This window comes from Nanorana parkeri, unplaced genomic scaffold, assembly GCF_000935625.1.
Source record: "Nanorana parkeri isolate BGI_ZX_2015 unplaced genomic scaffold, ASM93562v1 scaffold574, whole genome shotgun sequence".
In the NCBI taxonomy this organism is placed as follows: Eukaryota; Metazoa; Chordata; class Amphibia; order Anura; family Dicroglossidae; genus Nanorana; species Nanorana parkeri.
Window position 1 is genome coordinate 662,204 of NW_017306842.1, and position 26,573 is coordinate 688,776.

At 37.8% G+C, this 26,573-nt stretch overlaps 1 protein-coding gene across 3 annotated transcripts in view; it reads right to left on the bottom strand.

Annotated features, from left to right (window-relative positions):
- Positions 1 to 26,573, bottom strand: part of SEMA3A (semaphorin 3A) — a 215,972-nt gene that overhangs the window by 152,070 nt on the left and 37,329 nt on the right. For all 3 annotated transcript variants that reach the window (XM_018562368.1, XM_018562367.1, XM_018562366.1), the window contains exon 2: positions 4,466 to 4,623. In XM_018562368.1, the coding sequence (XP_018417870.1) occupies positions 4,466 to 4,623 (158 nt within the window). The remainder of the gene's footprint in view (positions 1 to 4,465; positions 4,624 to 26,573) is intronic.

The window sequence follows — 26,573 nt, forward strand, 5'->3', positions numbered from 1 at the left end:
ATTGAATAACTCAGTACACAGAAAAAGTATGTGCAATGTGCAGTAACCTACAATCATCTATCAAGTTTCATCTTTCAATAACACCACTATGAAACTGAAGTTTGATTGGTTGTGGTAGGTTTCAAATTGGCATGCTTTGCATCATTAAATGAGCTTAACATTTTCCTGATTGAAGAGCGATGTAAATATGATAAACATATAAACACATTTTAAACATTTTTTCTGAGTAAGGACTGTATTCATGGTGTAAGCTGGGCCTGGATTTTAGGGAGTAAGCACACTAGAGTTAATTAATCTGGATTGGATGAATTAGGGTTTAGCACAAAATGTTTGTCTGAATGTGCATAATTTGTTTGTGAACTAATAGTGGATCAAGGTTTTTAGGAGTTCGCTCACATACAGTCATACACTGGATTAAAAGAAAACAGTAAGAAATGAGTGATCAGACTGCAACCAATCACATATCCTGGATTGTAGTGTGTGGCTACATAAAATCATTTTAACGGGTTAATATTTGACTCCTCCAATTCCGACAATCTCCACACAATTTCTGTCTTCAAGTGCTAACATTCTGCACTCTGCGTTTTATTGTTTTTGCCCCTATATCACTATGCGACACACTAATGTTGTAGGGGCCAGCAAAAAGAACCTCAGAGCAGTGGGAGACTAGGCATCTGACTCACCTGGAAGTGTGTCTGATGCAGGAAGCAGTACAACAATTAAAGAAGGAGAAACATTTTATTAGCCCTTGTATTGGGGCTACCCCCACACCGCAAGGGTTAACTGTTCATTTTTGTTTAGGTGCTAAAAAAAGTGATACTCACCCGAACTGCTGAGTTAACTCCTTGCGTCTCCGGTCACTAGAGCATGTCTCCTCCTCTGCTGCTCAGATGAAATGTTCATCAGCATCCTCACATCTATACACTTGCATAGAATGTGATCGCACAAGGATTCTTAGACCACTGCAGAGGAGGGGAAAATAGGCTCTTGAAACTGGTCTAACAACAAGCGAGCAGTTAACCCTTGCAGTGTGGGGTTAGTCCAACTGCAAGGTTTAATAACATTTCCACCCGGAGTTCTTCTTTAAAGACTGCAGAGATCAGTGAAGTGGGCATTTTGGAGGGTAAGTATTAACCCTTTCCTATGCAGGAAAGCCTTTTAAAAACTTCTTTCAAGTAGTCTTTCAAGTAGTTACAGACTTGCTATAAAGGGGATTCTTCCTAAATAATTAAGGTAAGGATAAACAAAGATAGAAACTTTTGAACATTAAAAAAGCACAAAGTATTTGGTAATGTAAATATCTAAGTACAGTACTCTGAATTCCCTTGAACACATCTTTGAAATAGGCCACTGGTTAAAGTGTACATCTGTTATATAACACGTCTATTTGTACATTTGTATACATTTGAACCTAAAAAACGCAAATTACATTTTCATGAAAAACTATAAGGTTTCTAAATTACATTTAATCTGCAATTTAACTGTAATTGAAGAAGTGAATATGTGCTCTTCCTACTGTGCAAAACACAGTACAGTTCCTGTTCTGTCAGCTGGCTCCATATGCTGCTGTCTGTAAACTATGCACCTTATTTGACATGTCACACTTAAAGACTCTTAGCTGAAGGTAGATTACAGTCACCATATGACATAGACCTCTCAGCCAGACTTCTGGAATATGAAACTTGAATTGATAGTAATGTGAAAGATAGTGTTTTGACTAGATTACTATTCTTTCATGGTCATCATAGCATTACTACTGAATAATTTGTAATGCTAAATGACTGCAAACTAGTTTTGTTTCTTACCAGGTGGCTGTAATTCTATCACACACAGTATATAGACAAGGACCTGGTATTGGCATTTACAGTGTAGTTGAAACCAAAACTTTTTTAGTTTTGGATAGAGTTGAAAAGAGTTAGAAGTCATGTCAGTTATTTTAGACTGGAAACTGGAGCAAGCACAGAATCATGGCTGAACTAATGATATATAGAACAATTATGTACAATTAATCATGCAAATAAGATATGAATACAATGAGGGCAATGACCAATATATGAATTTATAATCATGGTTTCTGTGTGGGTTCCAGGGAGGTTATTTATGTTGTATACATCTATTTATGGTTTTTTATATGGATGAATTTTAGCATATTTATATGTATAGACATTATGAATTGAGTATATTAAAAATGGAATTTTATTATATATATGAATCAATTGACTTTATTATTGGATCAATTCCCTGCTATTCTCCAGTGGTCACCACAAAGCCCCTTTCTTTCTCTTTCCCCCTTTTTTTGATATCAGTTATTTTATTGTTGTCAATGTCCCTCTTAGGAAGATTTAGTCCTGGTGATTATTGTCACTCAGATTGAAGTTGATAGAAAATCCAAAATGTTGAATTGTCGCTAGAACCGGTATATTGGGGATTTTTTTTGATGGGGACACTTGTTCCAGTGACACATGTTTAAGTTCTCTAAAATTATGGGGGTCTATTCACAAAGCTGCCGTAGGCAGCCGAGTGAATAACCGACCCAAAGTGAAGTGAGCCGAACGCTGTTCGGCTATTCACTTCAGGCTTGTACGGCTGACTTCAGCCGTACACCGACTAAAATCAGCCGTACATAGGCTTGCTGCGGCTGGCTTTGGGTCAGCCAAACATGACAGCTAGCTCCGCCCAACTGTTTTCTGCTGCTGTCATAATAAAAGAAAAAAAAAACACCATAGGAATGCATAGCTAGATGCTGTCAATCACCAGAAGGGGACCTGATGAAGAACTGCAGGTCACCCTCTGCTGATTGACAGCAGCAGTGGGTGAGTGCAATAGCTAGTTTGCTATTGGCTATTTCAAATTGAAATAGCCAATAGGAATCTAGCTATGCATTCCTATGCTGGCTTTTTTTTTCTGCCAGCGGCCCCATGTCAGCAAAAAAAACAAAAAACAGATTGCAAGGAAAGTTTACTCTGATCGATCGAGCAGAGTAAACCTTTCCGTGAGAAAGTGTTTCTCTCCTGGGTGGACGGGAGCCGTATTTGACTCCCAGAGCGTCCGGGAGAGTAATGACAGATCAGTGTCCCTGGTTACCAGGTAACCAAGGACGCCATCTGTTATTAGACACTGAGAACCCGGAGAGGCCGTTGTGATATCATAGCGGCCCTGCCGGGTTGTCAGTGTGTAATGACAGATGGCGTCCCTGGTTACCTAGTAACCAGGGACACTGATCTCTCTGCAAGTGGCTTTCACCTCTGCTCAGTCAAGCCGAGGCATATGCCTTCGGCTCAACTGAGCCGCTCGGCCAACTTCGGAAGCCGTATGGGCTATAGTGAATATCCCATACAGCAGCCCTTTGGTTCTACTGAACCGAATGGGTCCTGGGGCCGAAGCTAGCCAAAGGATCAGCCAAAGTTATGGCTAGATCATTCGGCAGCTTAGTGAATAGACCCCTATATGTCTTCAAAGAGCATTAGTGTACTACCAATTTTCCAAAAATTAAAATAGCCTTTCAAAAGTCTGGTCACTCTAATCATCTGATTTCTGATCTAGAAAACATTTTTATAGGCTATTTCACACTACCAGTCTTTGCATTAACTAATTGTGGACCTTGGTGCACAAAGTACCACATAAAAACTTTATTTAGGTACTTTGGCCATACCTCAAGTGTCCAGGGCTCCTTCCCACATTGTGGCTGCTCTAACCAGCAAAATTACAAGGACTGCTGTTAGTTTGCTCTGTATTGCAGACAACAGTTCCTGTGTAAATTCCTTTATTTAATTTCTAATGACTGCCCCGGGCTTTATAACATTTTAGCATCATCATAAAGTATCTTAGCATCATCATAATTGGCACAACTTAATTAGATTTGAAACTAACATTGATAAGAAAAATGTTTTTTATATAATTTGATAATATCAAAAGGAAGTAATGGCACAATTATTGTCAAATCAATAAGCCCATATCTGAAATGTAAAAAATTATCCTGGCCTATAAGGGGTAAACAGGCATGAAAACTGAAACAATTAAATAAATTAATGCATACTGTGAGCACAGTGAGACAACAAAAATTTTATGGATAAGAAATTCTAAATCAACAGATAATACACCAAAGCATTAAAAGACTGCTCTTGAAAAGGGTTTGTCAAATACACACGTTAGACAAACAGTTATACAAACCATTGTAAGTAGACATCGTGCCTTCAGTTACCTTTATCATCACTGATTCAAATAGAAACTAACAATTTATGCACTAGATTTTTTTTATTTACTTTCCTACAATGTTATTCAAATTAGAATGGCTTATCTTTATTGGGGAAATTAACACAAAACACATAACTTTCTGCAAAAGACTTCATGCCATACACAAAAATGTATTTTGATTATGTTTATAATTATAATAGATCAGAAGAAAGGATTCTAAATATTTTGAGAATAACTGCATAACACACAGTGAGTATTTGGAAATAAATACCTTTTGAAAATCTTTGATGTTTGCCACATTGAAAGAAAATACATGATCCTTAGCTCCAATGTATAGTCTTCCCCGCTCTTCATCTAATACAAATGTGTTGTAGTTTGAGCTGTTAGCCATGCCATTGAAAGTTATTAGATTGTTGGAGTCCACCATTTCTACAAAAAAAAAAAACACATGTTAAAATGAGCTGCATAACACCACAAAATGCAATAATTCTAATGTCTTATGGTACTTTCAAAACCTTTTGATGTTAAGCTTAAAGCAAGAGAGACATTGTTTTCTCCTAGCTGTGTATATGGTCTTAATCAGACTTGCAAGAACTACATAATTTATGTAATTCTTTTAAAATCACAATACTTTACTTAAAAGTTATGTAAAGCCAAAGCATTTTTTTCATATGGAGTGTGGAAGGGTTAGAACTGCTGTCAGGTTTTAATTGCTGTCTGTGTACACTTCTAGATAGATTAACCCCCTTTATATGTGCTGATGACCATGGTCACGGAGGCTGAAAGTGGTGTAAATCCCAAATTTCCTGTTATTAACAGAACAAAAAAGTGAGGGCAAATCTCTTGACAGCGACACCTGTTACAGTGACAACTGTCTTAGGGTGTTATTGCGCTCTGTTTGGAGAAATTTCCCCTCACTTCATGTTGGACCTGAAGTGAGGACAGGAAGACAAGATAAATCTTATCAACAGCACACAGTTCACAAAACAAACGGTAACACCTTCTCCTAACACTTCCCAACTCTATTCAAAACTAGAAAAAAGTTTGGGATGACCCTACACATTAAGGCAAATGGGCCTCAAAAACCAAAAACCATGCCTGATTTCAAAGTGCAGTGATACGTATACACTTAATATGTGGGTTTGAGTGAACTCAATTACAGTGCATAGCATGTAACTACAAAAAGCAATCCTTAGCATTGTTGCAGTTTACACCATGACATGTATACTTGTTCAACCACACTCCCTTGCCACTCCCCACAGAAGCATCTCAGCCTATTAAATCTCCAGAGTTAATTGTTCTTATGTCCTGGCCATCTCAACTGTGACAGTTTTCAGGCCTGGTGATTGGCTACTCAGATTCCAGCACTGTCACACGGGGAGGTCAAGTGCTCTTCCAAACCCAGTCCCATAGGGGTGGGCTATGTGCAGAAACCTGTCACTATGACATGAATAGGCAAGGTGACATTGTCTTTTTAACATAAAGTAGAATGAACAGTTAGAGAAGTAATTAGGAAGTGACGGTCTAAAATGCATGCCTTTCCCAAATAAACTGCTGCTCAAGAAGTCCTTCAGTGTTGCTCACTTGTCTGAAGGCCTAGAAAACTAGTATGGTATGAGATCTCTAAGGAGAAAGGTCATTCAGTTTGATATCTATTCTTTCCCTTCATTAGAGATCACATGACCAAGTGCCAAGACTTTGAGAAATATAGTTTGCATTTACCTTTGCTCATCCACCCTAGCAAGAGTTTAAACTCGCTTTGTATAAGAATTTGAGCATAGATACTGTGGCAGTGCATGGCAATGCCACTGCGTTCTCTCCATTCCTGTGTCCAGAATCTGAGTGGCCAGCGCATGCTGATGGCACATGTGTGCACAGCCTTTAAATTAAAGTTGTTGGGAAGGGTTCAAGACTCTACCTGGGAGACAGGAAGGCCCCACCCAGGAGTCAGAGTGGAGTCCAGTGCAGCAGGGTGCTGCGGATTGGGAAGAATCCCCCAGTGTGCAAGTTAGCACATGACTGAGGCTGTCTGGAGGAACAGACAGTGGGCTGAGGCCGGAGCAGCGGTGCTGCAAATGCAAAGCCAGGAGGCTGGATGGGCATGTGCTGCCATGAGATGCTAAAGAACCCCTGCGAGGGTAATTGTTCTGTTTTTGTGAACTTTCATTTAATAAAAGTGGGCAAGGAAGCCCTTGAATGAAGATTGCAGCGAGTGGATGCGTCCTTAATGCGCTACCATTGGAAGCTAAATCTCACAATACTTAAACTTGTGTCAAGGGTACTTAAAACCTAAATAATATACATATTGGGGTTGATATATTAAAGGCAAATGGGCTGTTCACTTTGCAAAGGAATTTTCATTGTCTAGTAGAATTTCCCCCTAGCTCTGTGGATGTGGTGAAAACTAATTTTGCAAATTATACACAATCATGTCAGCAGAGCCTCACCTCATTCACTAACTGAAGGGAAATTTTCCAAAGAAAGCCAGATATATAAACAAAATCCACTGTTGTTTTTTTTCTAAAGATATTCACACCCATGTACTGCCTTGGTATGAATGAGCTCTAAAGATTCTTATAGACATTAAAGAACATTTGGCCAATTATGCCATTAAGCAGAACTTAAAATCATGTGTGTAAACCTTTCTACAACCATAGGTCCATGGTGTTGACTGCAGGTAAAAGTTGATTGGCAAGGATGGATTTATTTTTTATTCAATCACTGGTTGATTCTAAGAAAAAGCAAGCAGGGTTAACCACTGCACACTTGTATGTCAATAGAAAGATCTTTTGTTAGAAAGAATGGTGACAGAGTCCTGCATGCACGGCAGGCTGAAGTGTGATGTATGTAGGCATCTTAACACTTAAAGCTGTACTCCAGGAATATATAACAAACATATGCTAAAATGATAAAGACAGAGTAAATGCAGATTTTAATTAATGTATGCAAGTACCTGAATTTGACCTCACACCAGTAGCCCCCTGTACAACAGGGCTCAGGGGAAGGAGAAGCAGCACAAGGAGCCAATCAGGTGTGCCACAGTGTTTGTGTGCTAATATTGAACTTGCTAAAAGCAGGAGAAAGTAGTGACAGAGATGAGCTTATACGTCTGCTGCTTCTTATATCACTCTTCAAAGCTTTGGCAAGATAGCTGCCTTATATAGATGTCACCTCTGCATTTAGCCATTTCCTGGAGTTCAGCTTTAACTCACAGACAACTGAAACAAGTAGGATAAGTTATGACAATATTCACCAAATAAAATGTACTTAGTACCTGTTCACTTGAATCACAGTATGCTAAAATGTAAAAGCACCTTTTAACTATCCCTTTTAAATTTTAAGATACAATACTGAAATTAATTATAAACACAGAAAGAAGTGTGCTGAGATGCTTTCAAAGGTAAAAAAGGCAACTGGTCAAGCTTTGAAGGACCTAACCTCACCCTAAATAAAGCTTTCTAAACAAGTATACTGTTAACTCATGTCTACACATGCTGACCAGTTGCCACAAAGGTTGCTTGGGATATGTTTCTATAAGCCACAAGGGTCATATGCTCACTTTGACCATGTCCCAAATGTTTGTGTCCTTTAGATGTCATAGCCTTATAAGGGAACTGAACTATTAACCTTTATTTTGAAATGCAGAAAACAGCTTTACTTTAATTTCACAGACCAGCTACACTGTTGACCATGACTTACTGGTGTCTTCAATGGTGTAGAATATAGCATTATATTTTATTATGCTTTGGTTCTATTTTATTATTATTATTAATACATATGATTTTTATAGCACCAACAGTTTGCGCAGCGCTGTACAATATAAGGAAGACATTACAATCACAATACAATTCAAGGCAAGATGGTAAGGAGGGCCCTGCCCCTAAAGGGCTTACAATCTAAAAGGGAGGGAGAAGTGATACATGGGGAGGTAGCTGTGTGGGGATGAATTGTTTGAGAACACATAGTAATAGTGAAAACTTACATTAAAAAGGTATAGGCATGAGGTAAAATATAAAATGAAAAAGTGACACAAATATATAAAATTATGTTATATCAATTAGTGAGTGAGAGCCAATAATCTTGGTTTAGTGATGAGTATAAATGATGAATATATTGATATATATGAGGTAAAACATGTTTGCATTTTGTGTGGATACAAAAGAAATTGTAAATTATAATTGAAATGTAATGTATTTGAAAGGGGTACTTGGTTGCAAAATCTGAACACAATGTGCAAGCAACAACCACTTGAAATACTCTACTTTTTGAGAGAAAACATGTATTGTCATCTAAGCATAATATGAGATTTCAGAAAAACCTTCATTCTATGCGTGCAAAAGGTTTTTAGTTGCCACGGTGCTAATAATTATACATATGTTGACGAATTAAAAAATAGGATGATGTAGGTAGATAGATGTCAATGATCAGCATGTCTTCTTTTGAATCCACATAATCTGAAAAATGCTACAGACAGCAAAATATTCTGTGTGTCTAGATTAGAAGACATTTCAGTATAAATATTAGCAGCCTTCAAGTCCCAAAAAGTGCTCAAAACGTATCATTGATTATAATTAAGGCTGCTTCAGAAAAGGAAGGCAAGCACTGTATTAAGTACTTTTAGGAAACGAAGATGTAAAAATACTGTAGTTCAGGAGTCTTAAAGCAGAATTGGAAATGCAAGGCCCAGTTATCATTCTGATTACTGTCCCATGTAAAAATGTATTTATTACATTTATGACAGTTATTTATATAGCACTGACAATGTACGCAGAGCTCTACATAGTGCACATTCACATCAGTCCCTGTCCTCAAGGAGCTTACAATTTAAGATCCCTATCTCACATGCATACATACAAGGGCCAATTTAGACAGGAGCCAATTAACCTACCATCTCTTTGGAGTGTGGGAGGAAACCGGAGTACCCAGAGGAAAACCACACAAGCACAGGGAGAACATGCAAACTCCTTGCAGACAGTGATCTGGCCCGGATTCGAACCAGGGACCCATAGTGCTGCAAGGCAGCAGCACTAATTTAGAGTTAAATAAAACAGAAAATATTAAACATTAAAAGAAAATTTTACATTATACATACCTTAACCAGTTGACATCCGCGGTGTTAAACCCCCTTCCCATGTGTAAGAGTTCTAAGGTAAGTATATTTTAACATTTTCCGGTAACGATTGCTTTTTCAAAATTTAACTTCTTAATCATTTTAAATCAAGAAGATGAGGATATAAAAGAAGAGCGGGCCTTGCATTTTTATGCAAGTCTACTTTAAAATAAAATTAGAGTCAAGACCAATCCATGAAACTATTATGCATTATCTTTTGTTCACACATCACTGGTGATCTTCAGATTCACAAATAAAACGTCACCTCAAGAAAGTCCCTTTATTTTGTTAATTTAAATTGCAAGTAACTTATTTCCATATCAAAAGCAGACACTGTATTTGTGTAGGCTTAATGGTCTTGAAGGACAATAAAATGCTTCACACATTCCTGCCAAACAGTCATAAGGATCACACTGGTGAGAAACAGGATACAGTCAATTTCCTTGATTTAATATAGGGCAATTTATAATAACAGATATGTTTTATGCCGAAGCAAGAAGCTGGAATACATTGCCCAATTACATGGTATTCTGTGAATACAATGTGGAAGTCATTTTACTTTATTTTTGCAATTTATGGTACATCAGTATTGCAATTAAATGTTATGAATAAATGATTGCACCGTCTCAATGTATAAATAAACGGAATATATCTGGAGATATAAGACATATGACTTGACTTGAAAAGATCTTTGTTCTAATATTGTCTTGCAAGCTGAACCTTTTTGTGACCTTGGGTTTCATGCCACCTTATCTGCACATGTCACAAAGTGTTTCTGCCCTGTCATCACATATGTTTTACTTTCATCAATGTACTGTAAGCTCTACAGAGAACAAGATCTCAACTCCAATATTGCATAGCTTGAACATGCCCTATAATAATTATGCTCCCTATGTTAAATGAAAAGAAAAGCCTGTTATAAAAATACCTGAAGGACATGTGGATTTATATGATTATTGGAAACAGCTCCTGGTTACAGAATAATAATTTATTAATACATAACAAAGTGTGAATTCAAACTAAGCATATATAATTAGTATAAATCAAAGAATGATAAACAAGGAATTAAAAAAAGAATCATGACAAAATAGTGTTGTCTCTGTATTTGAAAGTGCAAACTACACAACTATCACCCTTAGATATTATTTAAAACCTAGATAATTCAGTAGCCTGGACGAGCTACAATGTACAGCATAGGAGGCATGAGCCTCCCAAAAATGTACAGGCTCTAGGGACTTGTTCTGAGGTCATTATAGTTTTAGACGTGTGTGTTGGTCAGTGAGTTAGAAACATGCTGAGCCTACAGGAACCTGGTGCCTTAATAAACATGACAGATTTGGTACAATGAGTGACTTCCAATTTTCTTTAACCATAGTAGACTATTTTTCCACATCAATAAAGCAAATGATCACACTTCCGGAACCATCACTCATTGTAAAACTATATTTAATCATGTTCCAATCCCTGCCTAAGCAACGCCTCTCTAATGCATTTCACCCGTAATGAGTTAATCATAGAGCTGGGGATGAATGTGAACGATCTCCTTATTTATGCAACTCCTAATTAGGAGCATAAAAGGTGTGTTAAAAGACAACTCACATATACACAAAACACCTGTATATGCAAAATATTCCCAGCAACAATATACAGCACTAACTATGCACAACATGCAGTATACTTTAACAATAAATGTTTAACGCTTGTATTTAAGAAACTCTAAAGCATCTTTTTTTTGATCAACTATTTATACGACTCTTTATCAACTGAAAAACCAGCAATCTAATAATAATATATTAGTGCATTAGCATGCTATCACATTTAAATATCTATAAGCAATAAGACCTTCTAGGTATCTTTTAACACATCATATAGTCCAAAGGATATATGAAAGCTTCTCAATTCAGTCATCATGATGAAATAAACAAACCAAAAAGCTTGATCAAAGTAAACCTAAGAAGATTCCTTTTGCTTAACAAAGAGAAATTCTGTCAACTCTACTATATATGGTGTACAGAATGACAAGTCACTATACATACTCAAGTACACCTGCACTGTGCCTACACTTTATATTAACTATGCAAATGTCAAAAAGCAATCTAGTAATCTTGCCCACAAATTCTTCTGGTGTGAGGGCTTGTTCACATCATGTCCAGACCAGATCTGGACCAGAACAGTTTTTGTCTGCACCTGAAATGCATCCCAATGTATTCCTATCGTGTTTGTCGGCTCTGTTCCTACTAGCGCAGTCCATTCTTATGCAGGATAAAAAATGCACTATTGCATGCTGCATGCACTATTTTCTCTGGTCTGGAATGCACCAAAACGCATGGCAAGGCATCAAAACACATGCAAATGCAATGGAATGCACCGGACTGCCTCTGAAAGCCCACTTTAAGCAAAAAAAAAAGAAATATTGCACTGGAACGCAGCAATAACATGGCAAAAATGCACTGCACTGCATTTCCAGATCTGGCCCAGATATGGTGTGAACAAGCCCTTAAAAGTGTATAATCTGTAAGTTTGTACTTGACAACATCTGAGTCAAAGATTAAATTCTGCTCTGTGTACCTTGCCAATGTTTGTATTTTCAGGAAGAGTTTCCAGTGCCCAAGCCTAAGTGTATATTGACATGCAAATTCATGTATGAAAGTCTGGTTATATTCAGGATACTTTGTAATAGCTTCTGGTGCATAGGCCTTGCAAAATGACAAGCTGGATTCTGTGAAAACGGGTAGACTTAGGTCTACCACAGGTTTATGTATATGCCAGCAGTAAAAATAAAAGAACCACAGCAAGTGGTGGTGTTCTCCGTAGAAACATATCAGATGTCATCAGTTTTTCTTATATGTAAAAATTAAACAAGGAATGTGATTTGTTGCTATGTGAGTCTCCTTTCTACTCCAAGCTTTATTGCTCTAATATTAATATATTAATAATTAACATTAACACATTAACACTTGGAAACCTGGTTAAAATATTTTTCTACAGGGGGGCGTGTCCGGCCGCCGATCGTAATGGCCGCACTGAAGTAGTACTCGGCACAAAAAACACCGCAAATATTTTTCTACAGAATGAAAAGAAGCTGAGTTAAGATGACTTGAAAATTAGCATGCTATATCTTTTGTGTCATCCAAGAAATTCTATCACTTTAATCCAAGATATTCTGCATTCATTATAACCAATATATTGAATTACTCTGAAGGATATTATTAAAGAATTGGGCTTATGCAGAAATGTAAATAATCAATCATTATTATAAATGTGGAAGCTTACTTTTTATAATAATATTATTATTATTATTATACAGGATTTATATAGCACAAACAGTTTGCACAGCGTTTTAGAATATAAGGAAGACATTACAATACAATTCAAGGCAAGATGGTAAGGAGTGTGGGGCTAGTGATACATGAGGAGGTAGCTGTGTGGGGATGAATTGTTTGAGAAAGTGATAGTTAAGTGGTTAGTTTGAGGCAGGATAGGCTTCTCTGAAGAGATGAGTTTTTGGGGATCGCCTAAAGGCAGTCAGAGTGGAAGATAGATGGATAGGTTGGGGTAAGAAGTTCCAGAGGATGGGAAAGACTCTAGAGAAGTCCTGGAGGTGAGCATGGGAGGAGTTGACGAGGGAGCCAGAGAGCAGGAAGTCTTGGAAGGAGTGGAGGGGATGGTTAGGGTGATACTTTGAGACAAGGTTGGAGATATAGCGGGGGGCAGAGTTGTGGATGGCTTTGTAAATGGGTTTTAATATTTTGAATTTTATCCTTTGGGCAGGGTTGCAGACACTGAATGGTTGGTTAGGTGGATGAGTCCAGCAGCAGCATTCATGATAGACTGAAGAGGGGATAGAATGTGTAGTAGTAGGCCAATGAGGAGGGAGTTGCAAAAGACAAGACAAGAGATAACAAGTGAGTGGATGAGTAGCTTTGTGGTTTTATTGGTGAGGAAGAGGTGTATTTTCAAGATGCTATTAAGGTGAATGTGGCAGGATTTGGATGGTGATTGGATGTGCGGCAGAAAGGTAAAATCCGAGTCAAGGATGACACCTAGCACCTTGGCATGGTGGGAGGGATGGATAGTTGTGTTGTCAATCTCAATGGAAAAGTTGGGGGAAGGTGCACAGGCAGGTTCTCCCCTACCATCTTATTAGGTTGCAATGTTCTTTAAAAGTGCTGCATTAGTCTTTTGGAGTAACAGGGGTTTGAACTGTTAAACAGTTAAATATTTAAATAGTAGTTTACCTGTAAAGTATTTCATAAAAACAAAGTAACTACCAAATACGCCAAAATAAACCTATTAACAAAACCAGTAGCAGGTTGCCATCTACCATTGTATTATGTCTCAATGCTCCATAGAAGTTTTGTATTTAGCCTTTTGTAGTGACATATTTAAATAACTATATTGGTGATATACAATGTTTCACAATGTCAAAAGAGCCGCTATATATGTCCCATTTTCTATGGAAATATACATCTTTCATTTTACTCTAACGCTACCTGATTTCATCGGGTGCTTCATTTAAATTAAAAGAAATTGAGTTATAAAATTGTTACATGCCGTTAACTACTTTAAAGCTTAGCAAAACGAGCTGAGGTCAACAATATTTTATTGTCCCCTTAAGAGTCATAAACCACTTTTATATGAGGTCTTCATTATTTTCCATGGGGGAAAAGTTTTTGGAGTGGACATTTGTTTTGTATTAGGTATCAGCTTCCAAAAAGGCAAACACCAAAGGCAGACCATAATAGGAATTAGAAACGAAGCAAGAAACAATAATATATCTGAAAATGTTGTTGTTATAAAACGTCTAATTAGGCCTTAGACGCAACAAAAGAGAAAAGTAAAATAACTCTTAATGAGAACAGAAGCTGGTTCTAACAAAGCACCTAACAACAGTGAAAAACAATAATCTGGCTCAACCCTCAAAACAAACATTATTTTTTAAAATTGTATTTCCTAACATGTTTGAGCCGTTACCAGTTATAAGATGTAAGGATTGTTTTAGCAGTGCAAATGAACATCCTTACCAGAGTACTCAATCGCATAATCTATTGATTTTGTCATGAGGCAAAATATGTTATACATATTCTTGCATAACAGTAAATTACACTATTGCCTTACAACATAAAAGGTGAACTATGTAGGAATACTAACATTTACTTTACCAATGTCATCAACAGAGGGGGAAGCATTGTGAGCTGCAATTAAATCTTGCACAGAAATTGTACTTGTGTCACATCATAGAGCTAATGATGCAAGAACCTACATACATATAACATTAAAGATTATAATCAGCACTAAAGTTCCTAAACTGGTATTAAAGTAAATCTGTCACAGCCCTGAGCAACTGAAACTGTGAGCACTACGGGGTTGATTTATTAAATGCGAAAATACCCTTTAATTTCCCTTAGCTTGTATAAGCCGAAGCTCTACTAACTTCCTTCATCCAATCATGTGCAAGCAAAACAAAAGGCTTGGTCCTGACCTCTCCCACCACCTCCTTATTAAAACTTTGTTGTAATAGATGGCCTCCTTGACCAGTACAGAGACTTGGGAGATGGAAGGGAGTAAGGTCTAGTTAGATATTCCTTTACCTATACTACTTAGTTTTTAAAGTTTTCTGGGGCTGTTTTAATATCATAGCAGGGTTTTCTAGACCATTAAGAATCCAGTGAGGGATCAAATCTTACCACATAAAAAAGGAATAATAAACAATGGGTTAAAAATATACTGCCGGTGTAGATGAGCATTGGCTGCTAGCTGCTAGCTGCAAGTGATCTGACATGAGAATTTCCAATCATATTATTTCTCCTAGTGCATTAAAAGTCAACTTTCTTTTTCTTAACCAACTTCAAATCTCAGTCATATAACACTAGCAGGGCTATTCACAAAACGGTGAAGAGTTTGGAGAAGGCAGGAGAACTGAACAATCTAGGTAGGGATGCACAGATACTTTTCGAGTACCAGTGCAGATACTTGGCATTTTCATGAGAACTACCAGTGTTGCAGCGGTTGCAGCTGGGACCTGGCTCTGGCACTCCACCACTGTTCTGAAATCATTAGTCTGTATTGTTTTAGAAAAACTGTCACATGACAATAAACAAAAATGTATCAGTACTCGTACGTGTAAGTACTCGGCAAGTACCAGTACTCGTAAAACTGGTATCTGTGCATCCCTTTATTTATATTTCTAAAAACAAAATCGTACATTAAAACAGAGATGTACAAATCCCAGGAGCTCCGTGTGCTCCTTACAAATGACAGCTGCCTACTAATTTTTGAATTTTTCTCTAGTCTAGTCTTGGAGCTCAAAAGTATCGGTACATGTACTCGTACTTGTGCCGAGTATTGTACTTGGTATCTGTGCAACCCTAAATCTAGGACAACATAGCTGAACTGGAAAGTGAGCTAAATTGGAGATTTTTTTCAATTCAGCTATTTTGACCTAGATTGTTCACTTCTCCTGCCTTCTCCAAACTCTAAACTCTTTTGTGAATAGCCCTGTAGATGTCACAAAGTCATCAAGCACTATAAAGGCCATGACTCCTGGGATAACTGCTATAACCCAAAGCCACAAATTATTTTCTTTTTTACAGTTAATTATGCCAAAAGAAAAAGCATTAGAGAAACCTGAAGTGCAGCTATGAGCAAAATAAAAACTTACAGTTTATGATGCAAACTGTCAATAACATTAACACAGCAATGTTACAGTAGTCTTAAAGGTAACACCTAACCTTTTAACACATTGATCCTGCCAGTAGATCCATTCTTATAAAGTAGGTACAAATGCCCAAGCATTAAGAGACCATTAGCTCTGAACTTCAAACTATTTTTGGATCACTGTCTACTATACTGTGTCAGTTTTTATGGTGTTTCATAATGATATTTTCTGTGACAAAATTATATTTTGTGTGACATTTCTTTGAGACCCTGAGGAAAAGTACTTTTTACTTCAGAAAAAAACAGGGCTGGGCCTTAACGGTGTACAGTAAATTTAGAATTATATTGTTTATAAGCTACCGATTAGAAAGAGCTCTCTTCATAGCACATGGATCCATATTGAATTAATAATTTTCACAGCAATATAAGGATTGCATATTGTACATATTGAGAATCTCAGTGGTGGCCAGGCAAGTATGCAGTGAAGCCTGATGAATTATTTCCTATGCTATCAGCACATCATAAATTTCCCAAGGAAAAGAACAATAAAGTACAGTACACAAGTATGTCTCTGTTGTAGCTTCTAGTAATTAAGCTGCATACTGATAAGAGAAGGTAGACAATATATCAAACATTGAGGGTAGGCTTTCATTTTCTGTCCTTCCTTTCTTTTTCATCTCTGTAGCACAACATTAATTACAATACAGCTGCTTCTTAGGGCGTCATTCCAGCTTCCTTTCAAGAGAACGCTAAGCAGAAACCTTCTGACGTCTTACTTTAAGACAGAAATCTATCACACAGACACCAACACCCTTCCCCTTGTGAAGTCTGAGATAAATATGATTTACTCCACCCTCTGGGAATATTTGCATGGTTATTTTAACCACAAAACCAATCTGGAACCAGGTCTTTGATTATACTTTATTTTACCATTTTACTTAAGCCTATATTACTTTTATCTCTACAGTCTGTACATTTCAGTTGGTGGCACTTAGAGGCACACTCAGTACTTAGGTGCCACCTGAATGAGCACATACAAGACGAATATGGTGAGCAGAGAAAACCAGTGCCTTTTTTATCGTAGGAATGCTACAGCATTAGCAAAACACACTTTAGCTAGCCGGCTGTTTAAGCAGTGGTGTTTTACCACTTGCACTATTATAGCACTGTCATTATTATTTTAATGGCCATTAGGAATAGTAAAGTAAATTCATAAAGATTACTGCAAAAGTTAAGTTTACGGTAGATATGAATTCTAACTGAAAAACATTTAGTTTACTAAAGCAATGTGCATCATTTTAAAATAAAATACTTTTAAGTTTTTTTTCTTAATACTTTGTGGCATCTCAGTGCTGCTGATCTTCTGCAGCTTTCTTAACATCTACTTCTTGTCTTCAGTGATAGCTGCATGGCATTTTTCAAGGAAAGTCTCCTGATTGTGACAACAGTAGACCATGTCTGCATAATGTGTGCTCAAAAAGATAACATGGTGACAATGCAGCAGTCTAGCTAGAAGACAGAGACAGAGCCACAACAGGAAGGGCCTGAAGAAGGACCTTCAATGGAGGATCATTAATCATTATTTCAATAAAAATTGCAGAATGGAGAACACAAAAAATTACTTTTTTTTTGCTGTGAACATAGACTTTAGTGCTAAATCACCAGTGTCCACTCCTAGAAAAGGTGCCAGTATGGGACACATGATGCCAGATTTAGGCAAGTGAAAAATAAGTTTAGGTAGGGGATTTATATTTGCCCGGAGATGGGCTTTAAGCTCTATAGCGATATTATCTGGGGAGGACGTAAGCACTCCATTCAATGTAAAAAGAGGGATTGGGCCTCTTCTTTTTTTAGGGGGAGGGGAGAGTAAGACTGTTGGGGTCTTTCTATGCTGTTACCTAGGGTAAACACCAAAACCAGCTGTGCACAGTGGGTTGGAGAAATTAAGGAGCATTTTTTCTAAATGACACTGCTTGGCATCTGTACACTTGTATTTAAAAAAATGCCACAATGTATTGTGTTACACCTTCTCCTTACCACATGAAATTGACTGAATGATTCAGGTACAAGATTATAAAAGGCCTAATAGCTTTAACATTCATCCTTTGTAACTGAAAGCAATGTGTATGTAAACCCCAACAAATACATTATCTTATTTACTCTATCTTGGTCTGTTTAATATATAATTGAAAGCAATTTGTTTTAGAAGTGCAAAAAATATGTTTACTTTGTCAGAAATTAAGAGCTGTCCTATGTCTTGTACACATTTCCTGTTTTCTCTAACAGCTCAAAAACTGGACTGGGCTGATAACACTTAGTCCACATAACATATCTATCATGAATGCAGCTGCTAGACTCATCCACCCTCTGCCAATCCCTGCACTGGCTTCCAATAGCCCAAAGGATAAAATTCAAAATATTAACAATCAGTTACAAAGCCATCCACAACACTGCCCCCGGCTATATCTCAAACCTGGTCTCAAAGTATCACCCTAACCGTCGGCTCCGATCTTCCCAAGACCTCCTGCTTTCCAGCTCCCTTGTCAACTCCTCCCATGCTCGCCTCCAGGACTTCTCTAGAGTCTCTCCCATCCTCTGGAATTCTTTACCCCAACTTGTCCGTCTGTCGCCCACCTTAACTGCCTTTAGGCGATCCCTAAAGACACATCTCTTCAGGGAAACCTATCCCACCTCAACCTAACCGCTCGACTATCATGTTCTCAAACAATTCATCCCCACGCAGCTCCCTCCTCATGTATCACTTCCCCCTCCCTTTTAGATTGTAAGCCCTCAGGGGCAGGGCCCTCCTTACCATCTTGTCTTGAATTGTATTGTGATTGTAATGTCGTTATTGTAATGTCTGCCCTATATTGTAAAGCGCTGTGCAAACTGTTGGCGCTATATCAATCCTGTATAATAATAATAATAACATAAATGCTGTGTTGTCAGCCCACAAAAGGACTTAAAAAGCTTGCATTTCTGGCTAATCAACATGTATTTTTGTGTACTTGTAGGGTCTTTAAAGGGCTAACACATAAGGAAATGTGCATGTATTGCAGACACAGACTGCATATTTTGTTTTTAGTTTTGCCTTGACATACGCTCTGAGGAAGAAACACTTCAACCTTCTACTCTTCACTTCTAAACCCCAACTTGGTGCTTCCATAAAGACTGAAAGCACAATAGGTTTGGGATTAACAAGTAATAGAATTTTAACTTGGCATCCCTTAAAGTGGTGGTCCTAGTGGCAATTGACAGAGTTATTGGACATATTATTAAATTACAGTCCACTTGAATTGGTGAGCTGGTTTTCTGTTAATTAGGAAACATTATATAGAATTTATCAAACAGTGTAAACTGTTTTGGGGTATTTTACTTCACAGGGTGGTAAAAGTAGATGGAGTCTATTTTGAGTATAAGTAACCAGAGCAAAAGCCAGCAGTTTAGAGATCAATTAAGTCAAGTTAAAAAGCGCCAGTATATTCTTAGGTTGAAGTTGCATATTGGCAACTGCATAGATGTATGATTTCTATTGCACGGAAAACATATTTTTTATGTTTTTGCTTTTATTTCAGTTATCCTACAACAAATGCCAGCACTTGCTACAATGGATTGCTTTTGCATGATGTCTTTACATATATTTTGTTCTGTAACATTTGGGTTAAGGCCAGTAATACAACTATTTTATTTTCCTGACTAGACTAATATAGATTACTGCAAACATAAATGATTTCCCTGTTCTTTAGACTCAGCAGCTATGCCATTTTATAGTGCCTCCTGGCATGTAGTGTTTGATGTTCATTTATTAAAATGCCAATTAATGGTTTCCAGCAGTAGGAATTCCGCTAATTTTTACAATATGGCCAAAAGTCTGTTGTGTAATTGAGGAGATGCCAAGTGTTTCATGCCTAGAATTTGTTAATTGAAACAAATTATGGGTTTTTCATTCTTCACAAAAGAACAAAATTGCTTGGAAAATATATAATGTAATTTGCCCGCTGTGATGACTAATGTCACAGCTTTTAATATGAAATCAAATTTAGCTTATCTCAATTTTTCCCTGCAGACATACAGTAGTTACAAGAATAAATGTCATAAGATGAAATGATACAATGTAGCTTTAAGAAATCTGTTGTACAGCTAAAACGTTTTCAAAAATTAAGAGTCATATTAACATTACATTTGTATATACATATGGGGCAGCTGAAGCAGATGGCTTTCCTATTAGCAACAATTCACTAAGTAATTTGAGTTCTTTTACATGTTTGTTATTTTATCTCATGAGAGTTTTCACATCAAAAAGTTCAATTCACTAAAATATTTGTGTGGAATTCTTAGTTTGTCAAATTATATTGAAGCCCATCTCGAGTCTATTGTGGCTATTTCATGTCATAAGGTTTTTCTTTTTTATATTGGCTCCTTTTTCTATATTCCACAATAGACCATTTATAGAAATTCACTTTTAACTGCAGCCAGAAGGTAGCAGTATTAAAAAAAAAACTTGTTTGAAAATCTTTGGGAATTAACTTTTGCTTGTAAAATATCACATAATAAATATGAAATAAACTCAGTAAGTCCGAGTGTTAAAACCTTTAGTCGATTTTTTTAAATAAGCAAATAATGCACCAAAAATACTGCTATCCTTTTGTGAATTGGTGGCAGGGCCGGCCTTTGGGGTGTTCGAGCTGTGTGGCCGCACAGGGTGCCGTGGCAACAAGGGCGCCAGGCGGCCGTCACAGCTCGTCCCCGGGGTGGCTTCAGCCTGCAGCTTCTCTCCTCCTCACCGCTCGGCCATCTGACATGAGCGCTGTCATGTCGGATGGCCGAGTGGTGAGGAGGAGAGAAGCCTCAGCTTTCAGGACGGCCGAGCAGTGAGTAGAGTGGCGCCGCTGTCATCCTGTCAGTTTCAGGATGACAGCCGCTCTGTGCGTGGCATATAGTAATTCATTAATTTAACATGTAGTCTAGGTTTTATGTTCTGCTTTTTATTTTCACTTTTCTTACTTTTTTAGTTTGACCTTTATTGTTTACCAATTGTTTGCCTCCCCTTTTTTTTAATAAGAATACTTATATTGTGCCTACAAGTTTAATAACTTTGAATAAAAGTTTTATTTTTAATATGTTTCTTTCGGGCTTAACAAAATGGGAGTCTTTATTGGAAAAATGGGTGTGGTTACTGAGGGGTGTGGCTACCGAGGGGTGTGGTCACTGAGGGGCGCTGTAAAGCTTTCTTGCACAGGGGGCCTAAAGGACTAAGGCCGGCCCTGATTGGTGGTATTATGTTTACGTTTAGAGGTGACAAATTGAGACACTTTTTTAACTGTACAGACTGTGGGTAGCATTAGGGTCAGTACGCCTGAACATCCACTCATGTCTTTTTTAATTTTTTAGTCATTTCTAATTTATACATAACATACTGGATCAGACAATACATTGCAGGTTTAGAAAACAATAACACAAAGCTGGTGAGTTAGAGATGACTCCCCTACAAGCTTAAAAGACAAAATAAAGTGCTGCCCATACTCCATATGATCATTTGAATGCTCATCATGAAGTTAGCACAACTTTGAAGATCCAATGTCCCCATTTTTAAGCCTTATATGCAATTTATTGGCCATAAAAAGTGTATGGGGATTCAGGTACTGCCCTGGGGGACATGTATCAATGAAAACAAAAAAATTAAAAAATACCGTTTTTAAAGGAGCAGTGATTTTAACATCACTTAACCTACTGCTGTCCGCCCGTTTAGAAAAAACGTCTGCCGTTAAGACGGACGGCAGACTCGCATCAGCGGGTTGCCCACTCCAGACGGGACCGGCTCGGGAGGGCGTCAGAAGGTAGATGGGAGGGAGATCAGCATCTTCCTCCTTGCTGGTCCCCCTCCGTGCTGTGAATGCAGAAGTGATGTGTATTACATCACTTCTGAATTCACCTGTCAGTCAGATCTCTGCTTCATCAGCTTCTTTTGGGGTCCCCAGGTGACATTAGGGGTCCTAGAGACCCCTAATGTCTCCACAAAGAGGACCCGTCAGTGTACCTGTGCTATTATATTGTATCCCCTATGTAATAGCAATAACAATAAGTGTAAAAAAATATATACAAATAAAAAAAGTTTAAAAAAAACAAAATGTTTAAGTCCCCCCCTTTGTTTACGCACATATAAACTTAAATGTGCGTCAGATGCGTCAGCACGTGAAAACGACAATTGCGCTATACATGTTACATATCGCCGTGAACGTCGGAGTGAGAGCAATCATTTTAGGGTCATCAATCACTGATAACACTAAACTGATGAGCGGTAAAAGCTTTTAAAGCGTCGCTTATGGCCAATTTTGGGAAATGTAGTTTTAAGTTAAATTTTAAGGCTTGACATGTTTGGTGTCTTTTTACCCAACGTGACCCCGTCTTTTATATTTTACCAAAAAAATGGGTAATAATAAATGTTTTACAATTTAATATAGGGGAAATTTTTTTTTTTTTTAAATGCTGTAAACTTTCCTTATTATAGTTAAAAAAAATACCAAAAGAAAGCTCTATCTGTCCCCAAAAAAGGGTATAAAATTAATTTCAGTACAGCGTTGCATGACAGAATAAATACCAGTCAAAGTACCGCAGCGCTGAATACTGAAAAATGGCCTGGATGGGAAAGGGGTTTAACACCCTGGACTTCAAGTGGTTAAAGGGTAACAATAAAAATGTAAAATTCCTTTAAATATCGTGCCTGGGGGGTCCCCTTAAAGTGCCTGTAAAGTGGCGCATCTGTACAATGTATAGAACCTGCTGCAGAAAAACTGACATAGGTCTGGTGGGAATGTTAGGAGGGACCCCATTTTTTTTTTAAAAAGTGTGGGGCTCCCCCCAAAAGTCATACCAGGCCCTCAAGGTCTGGTAAGAATTTAAAGGAGGAACCCCACCACCAAAAATGGGGGGGGAAAGTGGGGTCCCCCCTAAAATTCCCAACCAGATCCTTGATCCGAGCACAGGCCTGGCAGGGCAGGAAAGGGGGGTGAGCGAGCGCCCCCTCCCTGCGATACTAGGTCACATACTCGGCACTGGGAGGGTGCTTTTCCAGGGATGCCCCTGGAAAAGCACCTTGTCCCCGTGCCGATGGGGACAAGGGCCTCTTCCCCACAAGCCCTGGGGCGTTGGTTGTGGGGGTGCGGCAGGGTGCTTATTCACATTAGGGTACCCCTTTAATAAAGAAAAAATTGATCCACCGATGTAATCCAGCATCAATCACGATGTCCAGCATTGTCCACGATGACTCCACGAAATAAAAAATAAAACAAAAAATACATAGAAATAATAAAAAACGACGACCACCTTCCCGTCTCTGCGATGAACACCCATCGCAGAATGGCCTTTTTGACAGATGCTGGCAACTCATAAACAATTGGGCGGAGCTAGCAGTGACAGCTAGCTCCGCCCCAACTGTTTACAGTTGTAACAGGTGAACCATGTTTGGGCAGAGTCATCATGACTTTGCCCAATCATGGCTCCCACAGTTCTCTGTGCCCTGATTGGGCAAAGTCTTGCACCTGACCAGGTCAGATGCAGGTCTTTAGCCAATCAGGGCTCACAAGGCACAGCGCCTTGTGCGGGGCCCTCGGCAGGTGAATAGCCCACCGAACACCCTGACAGTTCGTGTGTTTGCCGAACACACAAACTGCCGATGTTCGAGTCAAACTCACATTCGGCTCGAACTCTGAGCCCATCACCAGCTACAAAGCAATAGCATGTAATTTGTTACAGGCATTGCCTAAAGCATATAAGATAATATATCACAGATATAAAAAAGAATCTGTTCTTTGTGAGTTTTATTTACAACATAGTGACACATTGATTTAAATCTATTTACCTCTTTTTCCAATTCAGTGCTACTTCAAAACATACCCGGAGATATGACAGCAATAAGAAACGTTTGATGCAAAATGTTACCAATTTCCTTCATCATTGTCTAATTAAAAACAAAGACTAGTATCCATATCAAAGGATCATTAAAGAAATTGGGTAATAGTTATTTTCTGCTTCTTTTATAACAAAAACATTTGCATGAATGTATCATAAAATTTTTAGATATTTAAAAAGGATATTAGCTCCTTGCTGTTGATTCTCCCTAACTTGATACGCTGTGATCTCAGATTCATTAACAAATGGCACTGCAGGGCAGTTACATGTCAGTCAAGCTAACCCTTCTACTCCAATGCAGAACAGGTATGATAAGTACTTCCAACTTTGTGGGTGTGGATACATGTCAGCCAGTGTTTAAACTTATTAAAGCCAGAAGGTTGGTCATGATAGCCAAACAAATAGCATTTGCAGAAGCAGGTATACAGTGGCAGTACCTAGATTTGCTTTAGGAATGATTTACTAATGTATACACTACTAATCATTTGGGTGGAGGTGGACTGAAATATTTGTGCAGAAAGAAGACTAATTTCTCCCTTGATGTGCTCATACAATGGAAAAGACTACATAATAGCTTGCTTGTAAATTTTTCCTATTGTAATAGCCATAGCAGAACACATATCTTTAAAAGTTTTTTCTACTCTTACTCAGAAACCACATGCTATTAATTACATTATATGAAAGACTCCAAGAAATGATCTTGTCCTAAATATAGTCATTTCACGATCAAATTTCAACTAATTTCCTAGTGAGGATTTTAGTAAATGGAAAATGCCTGTGTAAATTGTATGCATACAGTAATAAAATAATGTGTAGATATGGTAATGCAGGATTTAGTTGCTAAACATTTCAATAGTATTCAACTACTTACTACATTCAATTCCCCTCTACGTTAAAAGGGTTTCTAGACATTTAACTATGTAAATTCTGGTAATTAATCCTCATCTCCCATCGCACTCCTGACAGGAAAATGCCCAATGTAACAGGGTGGGTGCAGCAGCGACACCGGACGCCTCCGCAAAGTATGGATAAATAGAAGAAGTCACTCGCACTCCAAAAGTAATAAAGTCAGTAATGTTTATTGACTGTTATGATACACAGCAACGTTTCGGGACCATGTGGCCCCTTCCTCAGGCAAACAGAGAGTCAACAAACAATTCCCATTGTATTTACTACTTCAGCAAATGTTATAGTTTGTTATGTATATGTGATAATACATACAACTCATTCTATACAGCAGACACATCTGGTGTTTTTGGGCCACTTGCAGCCTAGTCAATCCTTTTTGGACGTTCTATAAAATTTAAAATTGAATTTTTCCCAGATAATTTTTGTACAAGTCATTATGAATTGAGAAAGCTGGTTGGATGACCAGTGAAACGTCTTCAAGAAAAATACAGGAAGTCCAGTTGCCTTGACTTATTTTGTTTTACAGATATACCATGACCTGGATGAATGAGAACCTTTACAGACAATTTACCACCAAAGTGCTGTAATTGTTTTTTCCTGGAAGTAGGTGTGCCCTTTGGTAGACATACTGTAAATGCACCCTCTTAAAGATATATTCCAGTCAGTTCAGAAGTAGACTCTAGATAAAAGACAGCCAGACAGAACCATATGGCTACATTGGGATGTCACCATAAATATAGAGAGAAGTAAGATAGTGGGGGTAATTTATCATAACTGGATCAGACATAATCTGGAGCCGTTGCCCATTGCAAGCAATCAGCATCTCTCTTCAGTTTGCTCAGGTATGATTTGAAAATGAGACAGAGAAAATGATTGGCTGCAGTGCAAATCTGCTCCAGATTTAGTCTGCTCCAGTTTTGATAAATTACCCCCTATGTGTTCTTCTTAATTGAATAATATATACAGTAAAAACCATATGTGTGAATAAATCCTGCAATACATTTTGATGGTCAGTTTTTCCCACAGCATGCATTTATTGTACATAAAATAGGGAGACCAGCAGGCCTGCAAACAGTGATATCTGCAAACCATGGCAAAATACTCCAACATTTAGCACTTACTGAATACACATACTCAAAATTGTTGTGTTGAGAGTCATCATTCAATAGCAATTCTTGCAAACCTGAGACAGCATTGGAAGAATATACTACATTTATAAGCATATGTTTCAAAGCTGTAAATATTTAATGACTTGAATTTTCAGTAGCAATTCCTGTCTTGCATTGAAGTTACATTGATATATATTTAGCCATATTTAGCAGCTGCTGGACTACCCTTTGGAAAACAGAATCGGCAGGGAACTTACCATACTTTTCTCCTAGAGAACAACAGGCAATATCATGACCAGTTAGTGCATAATAGGCCCTATTATTAATACCAGACAAACTATTTTATCAAGTGAAAATTTGTATTTTTAAAAATGTAACATATCCTCTTCTCTAGGGATATCCTGACTAATACAGACAATGAATGCAAGGTGAGAGTGAAGGAAGAGAGAAGGGATGTGTCTAAGACAAAATGGGAATAGCATGTGGTGAAAAAAGAAATTATGGGACAAAAGGGAAAGCAGAGAGAGTACAAGAGGAACATGAAAATATGGAACATTGAGAGAAGGGAATCTTAGGATTTTTATACAATGAATCAATGATACATTTCAATACTGGGGGCCGGGAATGTGAATTGTATCCAAGATAAAATATCTAGAGAAGAAAAGGTGATTTATAGTTGTAAAATG